Raw genomic sequence first — 17944 nt, 5'->3', positions numbered from 1 at the left:
TTCTGGGAAGCTGTCAACTTACCTGTCCCCTAAGCTCTGGAATTGTCAGGAGAGGCCATCAAGCCCCACCCAACAAGTCACCTCCTGTGGTTGTGCCAGGGCAGGTCTCCATGTGCCCCTTGTCTGGATGGGAAAGGAGGACCTGCCCAGACCCAGCACTAAGAGAAAACATCCAGCCTCATCCTAGCCACCCTGCAGAGGGACACTCCCTGTCTGCCTTTTCTAAACTGGCTTTTGGTTCTTTTATTGGCTTACTGGGGTGGGAGGCGGGGTCATCTCGGGTTACAAACACGCCTTGCTTGGATGTTTAGCACCCTTAGTCCCCTCCCTGCCTGCTGTAGCCAACAGAACCGCACACTGACAAGCCTTCCACCCACTCAGTCCTGCTCTAGTATCTGAAGCCCCAGCCTTAGAGAACCCGATGAGTGAGGTTACTTCCTGAAGCACCAAGGGCCCAATGAGATCCTAGGAGTCTTCAGATATTTTCCAAGATCCAAATGAAGCCCTTTAATTTAATAGATAGATCCAACCCACCCAAGGTGTGGGACCCTAGGCCCTGGGCAACTACCATCATCCTCTCCTCCCAAAACAAAAGGTTTGAGGCTACTTGAGGCCACCTTCCAGGCCCTCGGTCTGTTTTGTAATGTCTGTGGTGCTCTCCCTCCAGGGCCCTTCCTCTCCGGGGTCACCACACTTTGCTAACTCTCGTGTGCACATCTTTTATAACAGAGTAGCGAGGGGATGGTGCCGCCTCCAGCTTCCACAAGCTGCCTGGGCTCTGGGGGGCTCTGGGACAATCGGGGCTGGGAAGTGACTGTGCTCTTATTGTACACAATTTATTTCTCTGTATCTCTGGCTTGTGCTCTTTGTAACTAATGGGATTTGTCTGCCTTTCAACACTATACTAAGCAATAACAATAAATGCACACGTGGAAACGCAGGCATGGTAACCATCCCAAGGCCTTTTTCCGAAGGACAGCTGGGTCCCCATTATCTATGGATTTGAATTTGGGAAAGTTGAGTCTCTGGTTGGGAAAGACATTTTGCCTTAGATCACATCTTTGAGCTCCACCATCTGAGGGACCTGACATGAGCCATTAACCCATCTCAAAAAGGTGCTTCAGACAAGGGGTCTCAGGAAGAAAAGAAAAGAGTAACTCAGAGGCAAAGTGGCAGGGAGGTGAAGGGAAGCAATTGGAGGAAGCTATGAATGGACTGACTGTGGTCTGGGATAAACCAGAGGAAGAAGTTGTGAAATACAGACACAGATTATAGGTGGTACCCTACTGAGGAGGAGGGAAGCACAGAGGAACCTGGTACCCTAGGGTTTTAGTTTGCATTCTACTGCTGTAATTAACATGATGCCAAAAGAAACTTGAGGAGGAATAGATTTGTTTGGCTTGCAAATACTAATCATAGCCCGTTACTTAAGCAAGTCAAGGCAGGAACTCAAGCAGGGCAGGAATCTGGAGACAGGAACTGAAGCAGAGAATGTGGAGGGACCCTGCTTACTGCCTTGTTCCTCCTGACCTGCTTTCTTATACTTCCCAGAACCACCTATCTAGGGATGGCACCAAGCACAGTGGCCTGGGCCCTCCCACATCAGTCATTAATCAAGAAAATGCTCCAGACTTGCTTATGGGTCAACTGGATGGATATAACTACTCAGTGAAATTTCAATCTGTCAAATGGCCCTGCCTTGTGTCAAACTGGCAAAAACAAAGCAACAAAACAAATACCCACCAAACCAGCACACCTAGTAATTTGAATTTGGCAAGCCTCTCACAGGAAAGAAAACATGCTAGGCTGAGAAACAAACATCCAATTACATACACAAAATCCCAGCTCTTCCCAAACTGAACTAGCCCCCAGATCAAGCATCAATGACCTCATTCTACCTTCTAAACACTGTTTGGTACCAAGGTTAATTTAATCCAACATCAACATTCAGAGTAGGTATTACAGGCTGAGCATCCTGAATCTGAAAATCTGGAATTTTCTGAGTGCCAACACGATGCCACAATCAGGAAACCCTACACCACCAAAGTTTGCTTTGGGCCCAAAATTACTAAAAATATATAAATTCTGATTTTGTGTGTAAGAGTATATAATATATGTGTTTGTAATCAAACTTGAATCCCATCCCAGGATATCTCATGGGTATGCAAATGTTCACAAAAGCAAAATGAAACACTACTGATTCCAAGAGAAGAAATACTTCACTTGAACTGTGTTTCTCACCTAACAGAAGAGGAGACAGCCACTCAAAGGGGCAAAGAATGGGACCTCAAAAGCAGGAGATGAGGTTATGGTAATTCTCCATCTTTAGCCAGAGTTGGCTCTCTACAGCTTTATAACACTGTGCCTTCCAATCTACCTGAAAATGTCTTACGTTGCTGTCATTTATCTGAGATCCTCAATGTCTTCAGCTTCAGGACTTATTCCAGGAAATTCCCTCAATAACAATGACACATCATGCATTATATTTACATATAAGAGCCCGTTGTCACTATTTTTTTTTTTTTTACTGGAGAAAAGTAAGGCTCAGAGAAAACTAACTTGGCCTTATCAATTGAACAATTAGTTGTGTAGCTACTGAGGGACCTGTTTCTTGGAATGTAGAAGACCAAGTTGGCCCCTCAAGTTTTTTTCTGTTTTACCCTAAATACTGCCTCTTCACATCCCTGTGGTAACTTCTCCATTGGAAGAGAAGAAAGATCTCAAAGGTACCATGATGGAAGGGCAGAGATATATAAGGCTGTCACTCTGCGGGCCCCTCTCCAAAGCCCTTTCACTCTCCTTGAGTTTTAGCGTCTTGCTGGTAGCTATCTTCCGCCAGGGTTTTTAATCTCAGTTTCAACATAGGACCAGAAAGGAATTTGAATGAACTGGGTGGGGGCGGCGGTGGGGGGTAGGGGTTTGTTTCCATTCTGGGCCACTTGGCTTCTTAAGATCTGTAGTGGGTGGGAGGATGGGACCATGTGCGTCTAAGGAGCTGTCTTGCAGCTCAGCATCCTCCATACAGTGCTTGTGTAGGAAACCAAAAGCTAGGGACAAGGATTTTGGGGTCTGAAATTGCCCTCCCTTGTAGCAGTCAGAGCCCCAGGGATTAGAGACTCTGGTTTGCTATTCCTTAAGAAAGTTGGTTCCCTAATGGTTGGAGACACTGGGGATTTTGGGGTTCTGGTCTCCGGACAGGACTTCCAGAATCCCTCATGGGCCAGACTCATGGAACTCCAGGGATCCCTCTGGAAGTCTATGGTTTCTGAAGTCATCAGCCCTATAGCAGGGCCGTCCTGCAAAAGACCTAACAAAACACTAGCCCAGCCTACTCGCGAAATTAACCTCTACCACGTTTATGATAAAAGCCAGTGGGACCCATAACCCACAGAAAAGGAAAGTGAAGCTGTAATCACTTATCATTTCATTTATGCATCTCAGGAAGCAGGAAAGCTTGGTCTAGGTAGAAAATGCGCTAGTGACAGTTTCAGATTACAAAATCCCGGTGATTCGGGTCGCCATAGCAACCAGAGCCCCACAGACCGCCAACAATAAGGGCAGAGACGAGGAAGGGCGGGGCGCGGTTCCAGGAGAGGCGGAACCTTTGTGTGAGTCGAATGTGTTGTTGACCGGAAGCTCCTGGGTGACGGGCCTGCTTGCTGCAGGCAGGCGCCGGAAGTGAAGCTTTCTGTGCTGCCACGTCCGAAGCAGTGAGTTGCTGCTGCATCAGCTATGGTGAGTGTTGCGGTACCGGCCCCAGTCGTGACCTTCAGGCTGTCCAGCCCCCCTTCACCTGCTCAAGGTTTGAGTGTTCTGCCTCTGTGGGTTTCAGAGTGCGCGCTTATGGCAAGACCGCCGGGCGTTCCGGAACTCCGAGGCCCAGGCTGCTGTGGCACCTCCTGTCCATATCGTGTCTTGTCTTCCGTAAAAAAAAAAAAAAAAGCCAAAGCTATCATAGGAGCTGCTGTCTACCGAGCCCTTAGTACGTTCCCACCGTCGTACATCCCCTGCCTGTGGGTAGCCTGTGGAGGCTGTGCTGCTAACATCAACACTTGAACTGGGCAGTGACAAAGCTGAGATTCAAATCCTCCTGCCGCCTACTACCTCAGCAAACGGGGTGGAGGGATCAGTTGCTCAGACACAGGGCTCCCAGGTATGATAGACCCTTCGGGAAACTGATGGGCGGCCTAGCTGAATGGATGTAGTCTAGGACTTCGTCTTTGATCCCCCCCCCCCTCCGCGTGGTATCTGCAGTATGTGTTCGCTGCCCTCTGAGTCACTGAGTGAATGAATGAGAATCAGTCGCTGGAAGTCTTAGACCTGGTTGGCACAGTGATGCAAGCTCTTCTGTTGGCCTTTGGCTCTTCTGTTGCTGAGTTGGAGGTTCTTAAGTTGGCCGTTGAGCTTGTTCTAAATGTGTAACTAGTGTGATTCTGATGAGCTGAATTGTTTTGAGTGCTGTTTCTTACTGTGTTCCAGTAAGTAATAGGTGCTGCAGAGGACTGCTCCAAGAGCTTTATATATAACACATAGCATCCTAAAGTATGGATCACATCCCATGGCTGCTGGGTGAGAATGGTCAGAAAAAATGCCAACTCTCACAGGTCCTTTGGGTCACCAATGTCAAATTACTTTTCCCTCAGCCAGTCTTGATTGTGGGGATTCTTGAGCATATCACCTGCCTTATATTAATGGGGTGGGTGAGCTGGTCTGGTAGCCTAGACTGTAGGCTGAGTGTTAGAGGGTTAGTAGCTAGGGTTTATTCCCAACAGTCTGGCTTTGGCAAGGGTTTTCTCTTCACTGGCTCTTAAATTGTTTAGTCTTTCTGTTGGCTGTAATTGACTGCTCCTGGTGCCTCTCAGTGCTCATGGGAAAATGTCAGTGTCTGCAAGCAGGTGCAATTCCTCTTCCTCTAATCTTTGCAGAACTTCAGGTGCACTTTTTAGAGCATCTAGAATTCTCAAGAAAACCTGTACTTACTCAGTGTGTGCCTTCTGAATGTCTTGCTACCATCCAAGTCCTACCTTTCTGAAACATAGCCCAGACTAGCTAGCCTGGAATTCTTGATCTACCTTCCTGAGCTTCCGGAGTGTTAAGGTCCTATACCACAACACCCTGCCTTGGAGTCAGGCTTTGGAACTGCAGAATTTGCACAGAAAAAGGTGACATGTGGGAAATGGTGAGAAATATAAATCTTAAATGGAAGCCACCTTTTCAGTCCCCTTTTCTCTTCCAAGAATTAAATAATGGCTGAGCCAAAACCAAAACAAAAAATGTATGTTTCTGTTCATTTATTAATTTAGTGGATAGTTACTGAATCTCTTCTGCTTCTAAAACATTGTGCTAAAGAATTCTTTGTGTGTGTGTTTATTTTTTACATCCCGTGTGCTAAATAATTTTAGAGAGACTCAAAGCTTAGGGATATGAGGGCACACACCTTTAATCCCAGCACTCAGGAGACAGAGGCAGGTGAATCTCAGAGTTCATGATTAGCCTGTTCTACATAATGAGTTCCAGACCAGCTAGAACTGTGCATTCAGAAAAATGGAGAATGTGTCTACATTCTCCAGCAGAGAAGTAGCATACAGTACTGTAGCTTTCCAGGGCTTTTGTATATGTAAGAGTCTAGCTAGTCGGGGACCAAGAGAGGCTGATTCTAAAAACAAATGGGAAAATCATTGATGGCTATCATGGCTGTTTTCTGCCTCTACAAACTATCAAACCTGGGTCCCACTAAGGTGAAATCTAGGCAGGCCAGAAGAGTAGCCTTAGAAAGAACTCAAATCAAGTCCTATCTGAAACTTTCTGGGCCATCAGAAGCTCCGTAATGCAGAAAGAGAATGTGAAGTCTGCTTCTGCTTAATCCTACCTCACCTTTGAGAGCTGCCAGGCCTGCTTTCCAGGTTCACTGACCTCAGGTTTTGAGACTGTCTTTGCCCCCATGGGATCTTTTTCTGCTTGGATTATATCTTTTCCCAGGTTCTCATCATGTTAGGCAACTGTGTATCCCCTCATCTTGGGTTCCTCCTGCCCACACAAACCACAGTATGGGTGATCTGGCAACTGGCAGGTTATTTATACATGAGCTTCTCTGAGGCCATTCACATTCCGGTCAATCTGCAGTCCTTCACACAGTACTCAATACATACAAGGTCCTTAGCTGGACATCAAAATGCACATGTGTTATCCTGGCATTTGGGAGGCTGAGGCAAGAGGATACTGAGTTCAAGGCCAGCCTGAATTACATAATGAGCCAATGTTTATAGAATGATTGTGTCTGTGAATGAATGAGTGAACAAATGCCCCTAAGAACTTTACAAACAATTGGTGCTTTAATGAGAACTTTACAAACAAATGGTGCTGTCGATGAATTCACAGAATGGCTTCGGTTCTAGGTGTCAGTGATCAACACCGTGGACACCTCTCATGAGGACATGATTGTAAGTATCCATTCATACCTTCTCCTGGGCCTGGACATGGGCATTCTCACTGAGGGTTCAGAATGTGTAGTAGTTACCAGCAGGCCATAGCCTCCAGAGTTCAGTCATTCTCCCACATGACCTCTGAGTTGGCAGGGCTTTGACAGTGGCTTGTCTGCTGTGAGAAACTGGTTCTGTTAGCAGCTCAGGCCCTTCAGGCTTTGGCCAACACAGTACCCTGCTCTGTAAGGCTGATTTGGGGATAGAGGTTTGACAGTCATCTTCCCACCTAAGGCCTCTTCTTAGCTTAAATGAGACAGAGTAGGAAGTCAGTGGCAGCCACAGTAAAAGCCTAGAGCAGAGGCAGGTGGGCTTCTGCCCCACAGAATAGGCTACACCAGGCCCTTAGGCCTGAAGTCATTACTCAGGTCATTTCTTGAGAGGCCAACACAAGGCACAGTGTAGTGCTCCTGGGGAAGGTCCAGAGGTTAAAGTCTCAGACAGAAAAATTCAGCTTGCTTCCTGAAGCCAAACAATGCAGGCAGCCTTTGGGCAGAGGGCCCAGGCCCGGTGGTCTCAGGCTTTTCTGTGAGGTTCCTGACCTCCCAGCCTGACTACTTGTTTTGGGGTTCTGATGCAAAGCTGTGCATGTTGCTGGTTCTGGTCATGAGCAGTCTAGCTGTGAGACCACAGCTGGAGCTGGCATGGGCCAAGGGCAATAATATCCAACCTAAACACCCTTGCCAGTGCCCCGCCTTTCTTTCCTCCAGGGGACCATGTGAGGCAGCATAGTAATTAGAAATATTTTCATGCTCACTAAGTTTGTCATCAGACCCCAAGTACTTTCCATTCAGTACCATGTTAAGTCTTCAAGTACCCTTGAAGCCAGTGCACTCCTTAACCCCTTTGAAAGTAGGGAAACTGAAGATTAAAAGAAATAAACTAAGTTTTCAAGGGTTGTATAATAGATAAGCTAACGAGGTAGAATTTCCACCCCAGGTACTAAGCCCTCCTTCCCAGTTTGATAGGACTCTGCTGAAAAGCACTTTGAAATGGGCCTACAGCATGCCTACCAGGAGAGCAATAACACTGCAGAAGGATGACTTTCCAGAGGAATCGTTTTTCTTGAGTAGGAAGGTGACAAAGGAATGTTGAGTGCCATATAGTACCTTCTTTGAAAGGTTGTAACTGCTGAAACCTGCAGTGGCACAAATAGGAAAGCAGCAACCACTTGGATAGGTGAGCCAGCCAACAGGGGACTGGTGTTGAAGGAGACCATATAACATGCTGCAGAAATAGGCCCAAAACTGTGGCAGCAGCCAGCCTTAGATCCAAGTATCCAGTCGGTGTCAAAAGTTGGTTTCTAAGCAGCAGCAGCAATGATAAAGGCATTACTAGTGTGGAGTACTAGACACACTGCTAGGAAAAAGGTCCCCAATCTAGGACTTTGGTGTGGTAAGGGCAACACATATCTGTATGAAACTCTGTCCAGGTCCACAGTGCCTCAGCGAGGTGCTTCATGGAGCCTGAAGTATTCTGAGGTCTGCTCTCAATCATTAGCCTTAGGGTCTGGACTATTCTGAGCCTCAGGGTGACTTCTCCAATAGCCTGTGGAGCCTGCGATGAGGACAGGACCTGAAAGGAGGCAGAGGACAGCTAAGTCAGTTTTTCCTCCTGTACCCACTTACAGAACAGGATTAGAAGGAGTGCATGGAGGGTCTGGAACAACTAGCTCAGTATGACTTGTTTGGTCCCTTCTAGAAGGACGTTGCCTGTCCGGGAAGTGATAATACCAGCATTTTAGCCTCTGTGTGTGTGTGTGGGGGGGGGGGGTAGTGATTCTTTGAGACTGAGTTTGAGTAAATTCTGGTATATACTAGTGATAATACCAGCATTTTAGCCTCGTGTGTGTGTGTGTGTGTGTGTGTGTGTGTGTGTGTGTGTGTGTGTGTGTGGTGGTGGTGGTGGTGGTGGTGGTGGTGGTGATTCTTTGAGACTGAGTTTGAGTAAATTCTGGTATGTACTAAGCCCTGACTGGCTCACCACCTGTCCTGCAGGCTTCCTCAGCTGCCCTCCCCTTGAAACATGATGCACAGATAGGAGTTTGAGTAGATTCTGGTCTATAGTAGGCCTGGTTGGGGCTTCACCCACCCGTCCTACAGGCTTCCCCAGTTGTCCTCCCTTGCAGCATGATGCCCAGATGGACTATTATGGCACCCGCCTAGCAACCTGCTCTTCGGACAGGTCTGTCAAAATCTTTGATGTACGAAATGGAGGGCAGATCCTCATTGCAGACCTCAGAGGGTAAGTATAAACACACCTGGAGAAGGTCTCAGGGATAGCTGGATTCTCAAGCTTGGGAGGAAGGGTGAAAGCACAAATTCAGAGCAATCCCAGAGTGCATTCAGCAATGAGGAGACTTAGAGCCCAGACCACTGTGCCCTTAGCAGAGGTGCAGGTAGGGCACTGGAATGTTCAGGTATGAGCCCTAGCTCTACCACCAGGAGACCTAGGCAAGTGAAGCACTTTGCATCATGGAGCCCTCCTCTGCTTAATATCGGACAGGCTAATCCTGCCTCCAACCAGGGCCCATCTAAGTATATCTTTGATACGGGCAGCTACTGCCATGTTCAGAAACAACAAACACCACTATCATCCTGCACATATTTAGCCATTTGACCTGAAGTATCATTTGGTAAGTATGATCATCAGGTAAACTTACTTGTGGCATATATGCAGACTCATATGGCAGTCTGAGAACAACTTTGTGGAGCTCTCTCCTGCCTTTTCATAGGTTCTGGGGATTAAACTCAGGTGTTGAGGCTTACACAGCAAGTGCTTTACCCACTGGGCCATCTTGCTGGGCCCATAAGACAAATTTTATACATCCTGTTGTTCTGCCTGTTTGTCCATGGCAGATGGCCAGGGAGTACCTGACAAATGTTTGCTCTTCTCTTTCCCACTAATCCTTCGGATCTTGGCTCATTTTCATGGTCCTATCTTTGCTTCCATCAGAGCCTTTCACATAATGTGGGTTCCTAACCTGGTTCTACAGGGCTCTGTAATAGAATCAAAGGTTTAGCAAACTGGGACAGGGAAAGCAATTACATTTGTTAACATTCCTCTGATTGACCATTTCCTTCTATTTTGGATGTAGGCTGGAAACTCCAGGATGACTGTAGTGTTTGTCACTTTGTCATCAAGACAAGTCAGATGTGTTTTTGTCTTACATGTAGCTAAGAATACCATTTGTGCCCATTATGACTTTGAAATTGTGTTTTAGTAATTCATTCCAAGATAGTTTTTATTTTAAACTTAGTAGAACACAGACCAAATTTAGATATAGTGGCACATACCTTTTGTCCTAGCATTTGGGAGGATCACAACAAGCTCAAGGGTGTTTTTGTCTTACATGTAGCTAAGAATACCATTTGTGCCCATTATGACTTTGAAATTGTAGAGATTATTAGACCTGCCATTGTTACTTGGTTTTGGCAGAGGCAATTTGGTGTTTTAGTAATTCATTCCAAGATAGTTTTTATTTTAAACTTAGTAGAACACAGACCAAATTTAGATATAGTGGCACATACCAGAGGTAAATAATGTGAGACCCTGACTCAAAAAACTAAAAAAGCGGGAATATTCTGTTGTCTCTCCAGAGGGAGGTAGCACTGTGGTTCCCCTGACCCTCTGACCCCCTCCCTTGCAGACATGAGGGGCCAGTATGGCAAGTAGCCTGGGCCCACCCCATGTATGGCAATATCCTGGCTTCCTGTTCCTATGACCGGAAAGTTATTATCTGGAAGGAGGAAAACGGCACTTGGGAGAAGACTCATGAGCATTCAGGACATGACTCCTCAGGTATGTAGAGTTAGCAGGTGAGTGGGTGGGTCATATGGGTGGGAAAGGCCTCTGTTCTAGTCACATGCCAAGGTCCTTTCCCTTGCTTGTCCATCTTTTGGACACTGGTTGGCTTTTCCACAGCCCAGGTCAGTCCCCAAGACCTAAAGCCAGTCCAGAAAGAGGTTTATCAAGAACAGTGAGGATTCCCAGGACAGCCTTGAATCTCAGACTGCCACTCCTCCTTGCTTTGTGAAGACAGGCTTAGGCATTGCTATTGGGTGTTAATTTTCCCTTATTTGACCAAATGTTAACTGGCCATTTGCAAGCCCTGTGGTTTTTCTAAGAATTTAGCAAAATTGTAGATGTATGATAAAAGCCTGTTCACTGTGCTTCCTTTCCACAGTGAACTCTGTATGCTGGGCCCCTCACGACTATGGCCTGATTTTAGCCTGTGGGAGCTCCGATGGGGCCATCTCCCTGCTGACCTATACAGGGGAAGGCCAGTGGGAAGTGAAGAAGATTAACAACGCTCACACGGTGAGTCCAGCCCCTACCTTTTGCATGGAGGAGAGAGCGCAATTGCAGTGCTGAAGTCTTCTGTGCTCCCGGGAAGAGACTGAGTATCCCTGCTGAGCAGTGGCTAAGAGGGGTTATAGGTTAGATACTGCTGGAACCTCTTTACTCTGAGGACAGCAGCTATACCAGCCTTCTCTGTCCAAAGCACAGATGGCACTAGCTTCTCCTAGTAAGTCCCCAGGTTGGGGATAGAAGTGTAGGGGCACACTCAACTGCTACAGAAGCTTTGCTACAGAAGCCTCAGGTTGGCCTGCATTAGGGGCCCCCAGAACTCAGTGGTGTTTCAAAGAATGGCCTAGAGATCTAGTTCCCTGTGCTTTGTAGTCCTTGACCTTAAGGTTGAAATAGTCCAGAAAGCATTGTGGGAAGTGGAAACTCACATTTCTTGAGACCCTAACTGGATGTCTTATAATTCTCAAAACACAGTTGTATATGAAAACTCAAACTAGCAAATACTAATTTTTCAGGATTTGTCTGCCATAGCCTGTGTCAAACCCTCATTCCTTTTTCCTGTCTGAGTTGGCCTATTAATGATGCTTTCCACTGTTTCTGTATTTTTATTTATTGGTTTTTCATTTCCACCATTTTTTCCCCAAAAAATATATTTCCTTGCAGAATCTCTTACCTGTATTGCAGAGTTTCTTTTTAGTGTTACTGACTTTCATATTCGTGTCATATGGAGGAAGGGACAGATGGAGTCTCTACTGTTGAGGCTGGGCTGAACTTGGACTGGTCAAGTATTCATTTAAATTCTCTTTTGGTTGGTCTGGCTAAAGTTATGTCAGTCATGCTTATCTTTCAAAGAACCAACTGCTTCATTAATCCTTTCTATTCCATCTCAATTTCTTTTTTCTCCCCCCCCCCCCCCCCCCCCGTTCTGGCCTTACTCTTTAATTTTTTTCAAGACAGGGTTTCTCTGTGTAACCTTGGCTGTTCTAGAGACAAGGTTGGCCTCTGATTCATGGAGATCCCCTTGCCTCTGCCTCTCTAGCGCTGGGATTAAAGGCTTGTGCCATCATCACCTGGTTTGTTCTTGTCTTCTTTTTTCCCTATATTTATCATGGTTTTTGTGTATTTTTGATTTTGTTCTTTGTTCTACTTTTCTAACACCTGGCATCATTAGGTTGAGCTTTTTTTTAAAAGATTGATTTTAGTGTGTGTGTATACATGCATAACTGAGTACAATATGACAGTCGTTGGACTCCCTGGAACTAGAGTTATGTTTTGTTTGGATGGAGGATCTCAGTTTTGTTTGTTTGTTTTTTGAGACAGTTTCTCTGTCCTGGAACTTGCTATATAAACCAGGCTAGTCTTGAACTCATAGAGATCCACCTGTGTCTGCCTCCCCAGTGCTGAGATTAAAGGCCTGTGCCACCATCACCCAGCCTGTGGTTTAAAGTTCCCTCTTTTTGTGCTTTTACTATTTCTTCCATCAATGTACTAGTTAAGCTTTGTATGCTTTTGGTATGTCTCCATTTACATTTATTTAAGAGATTTTCTCAAGCCAGGTGGTGGTGGCAGCACATGCATTTAATTCCAGCACTCAGAAGGTAGCAGGTAGGTCTCCCAACTTTGAGGTCAGGTTGGTTTACAGAGTAGTCCAGAACAGCTAGGACTACACAGGAGAAACACCCAACACCCCCTCCCAAATAAAGAAATTTTCTCATTTCCCACTTAATTTTTTTAATGACTTATTGTTCAAAACTATTTATAGGCTCTGTATTAGTAACTTTTCTCCTTGCTGGAGCAAAATCCCTAGCCAAAGCCACTCAAGAAAGGAAAGGCTTGTTTTGGCTCACAGTCTGGTGACTGTCATGACAAGGGAAAGCATAGCAGCAAGAGGCCACTGCTGAGGCAGTTTGTCACAGTACATCCACAGTCAGGAAGCAGAAAGAAATGAATGCTGATGTTCAACTCACTTTCTCTTTTTTATTCACTCCAGGATCCTAAACCCTTGGGATGGTGTTCCAGAAATGTCCTCATAGACAGTTGCAGTTGTTTGCTGCCTAGGCAATTCTAAATCCAATCAAGTTGATAGTTGAGCATTAGTCATTATAGTCTTCATGTGTTTATATAATCTCTGCAGCTTCTCTTGCTGTTGACTTCCATTTTTATTCTATTTTGACCAGAAATATGCAACTTATTTCAGACTTGAATTTGTTAACACTATGTATCTCAGGCTCTCTTCAATAATACTTTTTTTTTTACAACTATATAATCTTAATTGCAGTGCATATATATTGACAGTCATTATCTTTGTTTGTGACCTTCATTTTATCTTACCCTTTTATCTGCAAAACAGTAATTCTTTGTAAGTCTGTTTTGTAAGGTACTGTTACTACCTACTTTAAATTCTCTTTGGTTTCTCAGCCTTTTCATTTTTAATGTAATTTGTCTCTGCTGCTGAAGTGAGTTACATTCAGCATTTTGTTGGTTCTTGTTCTAAGTCAGTCTGTTTCTTTGTGTGGTGTAATATATGTGTGTGTACATGTTCCTATACATGTGAAGACAGGAGGTCAGTGTCTGATGTCTTCCTCTATCACTGTCCAACTTATTTATTAAGACAGTCTCTCACTGACACTAAAACTCACTGATTTGACTAGATTATCTAGACAATTTTTGTCAGGGATCCTCCTGTCTTCTCCCTTAGTGCTATAAGTGTGCAAATACTCATCACCATGCCTGTTTTGTTTTTGTTTGGTTTTAGTTTTTCAAGACAGGGTTTTTCTGTGTAGCCCTGGCTGTCCTGGAACTCACTCTGTAAACCAGGCTGGCCTCAAACTCAGAGATCCACCTGCCTCTGTCTCCTGAGCACTGGGACCAAAGGTTGGCCACCACTGCCCAGACCATTCCTGTGTTTTTTAATGTATGTTCTAGGGGTCCAAATTCTGGTTTTCATTCTTTACATCAAGCACTTTACTTACCAAACCATCTTCCCTGCCCTAGTCTGTATCTTAACTGGTGAACTGAGATCATTTACATTGGGAAATTGAGGTAAGGAGGAGGGAAGCTTGAGGCCAGCCTGGGCTACATAGCTAGGATCCTGCCACCAAACAAAAAAAATTAAATATATAAGCCATGATCAGCATTACCATGAAAAGTCATCATTTGATCATTTAGTTGTTTTGACTCCTCTTTGATGGTGCCTTCTCTGGCTCTTATTTATTTTGCATGTGTCCTTTTCTAGTGGGATTTATTCTCCCATGTGCTCTGAGAGTAATTCTTTCCTCTCTAGTACAAGACTCTCCCCTCACCATTCGTAAGCTAATTTTATGGCCTAATTCCCTTGGATTATGCTTTTAGCTGAAGCTGTAGTCCTTTTATTTTCTTTGAGGACTTGAAACACTACTCTATGCCCTCCTGGCCCTTTGGGTTTTTGCTGAGAATTCTGTTGGTCTAATAGTTTGCCTTCAAGGCTAACTCTACTTTGAGTGTCTTATTAGTAATATGAGTATATGTGGGTTTATATATAGGCCCAGAGTTGGCATCAGATTTCTTGTTGTTCTCCACATTTTATTTTTTAAGACAGTATCTTTTACTGAATCATTGAATTTGAAGTGCATGGATTTGGCTGGGCTAGCTGGCTTATTAACCTTGAGGAATCTGTCTCATGTCTCCTTACCCTGCCTCCCATGCTGGTATAACAAGAACATGTCATTGCCTAATTCTTGCTCATCACATTATTTGTGTGCTGAAATCCAAGTCCTGACAACTAGAGGAAAATCACTAGGAGTCGCTGGATACTTTCCCACTGCTATGCAAGAGTGCAGCCTCACCACAGGTTCCCCTCTGCAGATTGGCTGTAATGCTGTCAGTTGGGCCCCTGCTGTTGTGCCTGGAAGCCTCATAGACCAACCATCAGGGCAGAAGCCCAATTACATCAAGAAGTTTGCATCAGGTGGCTGTGACAACCTCATCAAGCTATGGAGGTTAGTGAGTTGTGTGCACATCTCCTCAGAGGGGCACTTCTACCCTGCCTGTCATTGCTCAGCCACAATCTACAAGAAGCAAGGTCACCTTTCTCCCTATCAGTAACAGTATACTGTTTTCAGTCTGTTAGGACATTTTTTTTTAAACAACATAAACACCTGTTCTTTTTCTGAGCATGTTGAGTTTTCCCAAAACTTTGGAGCTATGAAGAAAGGGCTTTTCCTGGGAGCTTTATGGACAACTTAGTGAGCTAAGTAGAATTCCACTCGTTATTTGATGAGAACATGAAAGTTGGACTCTCCACCCAGGGTGGAGAAGCCTGCTTGCCACTGCATTCCCTGTTCTGGTTTCCTCTGTAGGGAGGAAGAAGATGGCCAGTGGAAGGAGGAGCAGAAGCTAGAGGCACACAGCGACTGGGTTCGAGACGTTGCCTGGGCCCCCTCCATTGGTCTGCCCACCAGCACCATTGCCAGCTGCTCTCAGGTCAGCCCTACCCTATGAGAGCATCCCATGTCCTCAGCCTTGATTCCTTCCAATGTCAACAGAGGGAAAGTCCTTTGGAAGGGGGAGGAAGGGCAGCAGGCATCTTTAGACCTGGGCAGAGACCAGTAGCATGTAAGGCCAGTGTACAGTGAGATGGACGAAAACTAGTCCCGAGCCAAGTTCAGGTCCCTCCTGGCCCTCATATGTAGAGAAGGATGGAGGTGCTCAAATGTATGGGTTCAGAAACTTAGTCACCCTTCCCAGACACAACGATCTCTGATTTCCTTTCACCACTGGATGAGAGGTAAGAGGCAAGACCTTTAGGCCCACTAGAGTGTTTTATTAGAAGTTGTTCATTTGTCCATTCCTTGTCTCTGGCTTGGTTTAAAAGATTGCTGTTCCATTCTGATGAGAAAGACTAGCTAGGCAGGAAGAAAAACATTCATAGAAATGGCCATGAAACCACAGAATCCAGAGGCCCTAGTCTTTTTTGTTTTGTTTTTCAAGACAAGGTTTCTCTGTGTGGTTTCAGAGCCTGTCCGGGAACTCTCTCTGTAGATCAGGCTGGCCTTGAACTACCTGCCTCAGCCTCCCAAGTGCTGGGATTAAAGATGCAGTCTACCACTACCCAGCTTAGAACCCTGTCTTTGTGAGATGTGTTCAGAGTAAATGGATAAGAAGCTAGACATTGTTACAGACTGTTCAGCAGCCTGTCTGCAGGTCCAAGTGGTTCTCCCTGGGGAGAATGGTTATTTCTATCTCCTGATGTGTGTCTTTCCTCAGGATGGTCGAGTGTTTATTTGGACCTGCGATGATGCCTCAGGCAATATGTGGTCACCCAAACTCCTGCACAAGTTCAACGATGTTGTGTGGCATGTGAGCTGGTCCATCACAGCAAATATCCTGGCTGTGTCAGGTGGAGACAATAAGGTATACCCCATTTCCTGGGCAGCAAGAATACAGGCTATAATGGTTGACATGTGGCCTCACCTAGTCAAAACAAATTCAGTACCCATTAACTACCTCCCTTCACTACCTACTCTACTTTCTGTCCTTTTGTGACTGGCTTATTTCATTTAGCATAATAGCTTCCCTTTTTAAAGCTAATGCAAACATTAGCTAAAAATGTGAGTGAAGAAACATTTTTCACACCTCTGCAGGTAGCCTTTTCTGCTCTGCAGTAGTTCCAGAAGAGACTTGCAGGCCCCATCTCAAACGATAGCTTTTACTTCAGTCTACCAATGAGGTGTTAAATTGGTATTCTTGAGGCATTTTACAGCTATCTTATTCTGCTTGCCTTCTAAGGCCATTTCTCACCCTGTGTGTGAAGTAAAGATCCTACTTCCCCTGACACGTGCAGGAGAGCTGCATGAGGTGATGTACTTCTGAGGAGTGACAGTACTGTGTTGTCAGAGAGCAGTCACTCAGCTCTTCTCTGGGAAGACCTTTTCAGCTATTTCCTCTGCAATGATATTTCATGTAATAGTTATGTCTTGTTTAACTTGTGCTGTTCAACTTGGTGACACAGGTGGGCCAACCCTGTCCTGCTCTTAGCCACATAACATTTTCTCACTGACACTCTCATTAGAGCAGCATCCCATGTGGGCTATTCCTACTGTGCTCTGTTTCATTCTGCTCTCTGTAACATGAGTTAGTCTTTCCCCTGCATTTTGAGCAAGTGTAGTGGGAGGTAAATGCTTTTCCCACAGCCTCTGTGTCCACACTGAGGATGAGGCTGGAAAACAGCAGAAACATCTGTGACTTTGTGCGCTAACTTGCAGGTGACCCTGTGGAAAGAATCTGTGGATGGACAGTGGGTGTGCATCAGTGATGTCAACAAGGGCCAGGGTTCCGTGTCAGCCTCCATCACAGAAGGCCAACAGAATGAGCAGTGACAACACAGGTGGCTGGTCTTATTTCTAGGACTGCCTATTTTGGAACAACATCCAAAACAACTGGGAAGAAGGGTCCCAATACTACCAAGATTCCACACCCTGGGAGTACCCACAGATGGAACACTGGGTGCTCACCTGCCTTACTAGGATTCCCTATGTTTTAAATAATTTAATGTCCAGCTGAAAGTATTCATGTTAGGAACAAATGACTATTATTTTTAAATATTTTTGGCCATTTTTAACTATCTTTTGGTTCAAGCTGTTTCCAAGCTAATAAAATCATATTGCATAGAAACTACTGTGTTATCCCACACAGTACATCTGCCCAAATTGGTCTGCTGTGGTGAGCACCTGTGTGAGCCATGTTTTCCAGGCTGGGCCTTCCAAGGACAATAACCCCTTCTGGGTACACGTACTCCATGGGATGGGAGTGATGATTTCTGTCCTAAAGAATGGGTATAAGAAGCTGGGCAGTGGTGGTGCATGCCAGGCACTCAGCACTCAGGCGAGTCTGAGTTTGAGGTTCTGGTCTACAAAGCAATTTCCAGGACATCCAAGGCTACACAGAGAAACCCTGTCTCAAAAACAAAAAAAGAATGGGTATGAAATGCTAACACATTCATATGCCAGGCAAGGAATGTTAACTAAGCATTCAAACATAAAGCTATGATGGGAAATCAATTCTGGTCCTTACTGATATTAAACCAGGTACCACTCCCAGCAGAGGTCCTGGAACTGTCACCTGAACCAGCAGTAGCAATAATAGCTACCATCTACTACCTGCTGCTTTAGCAGTCC

The 17944-nt window shown here is 45.3% G+C and overlaps 1 protein-coding gene across 1 annotated transcript; it reads left to right on the top strand.

Annotated features, from left to right (window-relative positions):
* The first annotated feature begins 3621 nt into the window (after positions 1-3621).
* On the top strand, positions 3622-17442 carry Sec13 (SEC13 homolog, nuclear pore and COPII coat complex component). Its single transcript, XM_051203584.1, has 9 exons — positions 3622-3735; positions 6396-6440; positions 8608-8723; positions 10129-10280; positions 10666-10799; positions 14634-14767; positions 15128-15251; positions 16035-16181; positions 17033-17442. Exons 1-9 carry the CDS (start codon positions 3733-3735, stop codon positions 17144-17146), a joined length of 969 nt encoding a protein of 322 aa, XP_051059541.1. The 5' UTR covers positions 3622-3732; the 3' UTR covers positions 17147-17442.
* The last annotated feature ends 502 nt before the right edge of the window (positions 17443-17944 follow it).

The sequence above is a fragment of the Phodopus roborovskii genome, unplaced genomic scaffold (assembly GCF_943737965.1).
Source record: "Phodopus roborovskii unplaced genomic scaffold, PHOROB, whole genome shotgun sequence".
Classification (NCBI taxonomy): Eukaryota; Metazoa; Chordata; class Mammalia; order Rodentia; family Cricetidae; genus Phodopus; species Phodopus roborovskii.
Note: the sequence above shows the minus strand (reverse complement) of the source record. Positions and strands in the feature narration are given on the sequence as shown.

Bases quoted from the DNA above. Each gene is read 5' to 3' on its own strand.
- Sec13 (XM_051203584.1), top strand. The intron at 15,252-16,034 runs GTCAGCCCTACC...GTCTTTCCTCAG, and splicing joins CCATTGCCAGCTGCTCTCAG to GATGGTCGAGTGTTTATTTG. The intron at 16,182-17,032 runs GTATACCCCATT...GCTAACTTGCAG, and splicing joins TGTCAGGTGGAGACAATAAG to GTGACCCTGTGGAAAGAATC.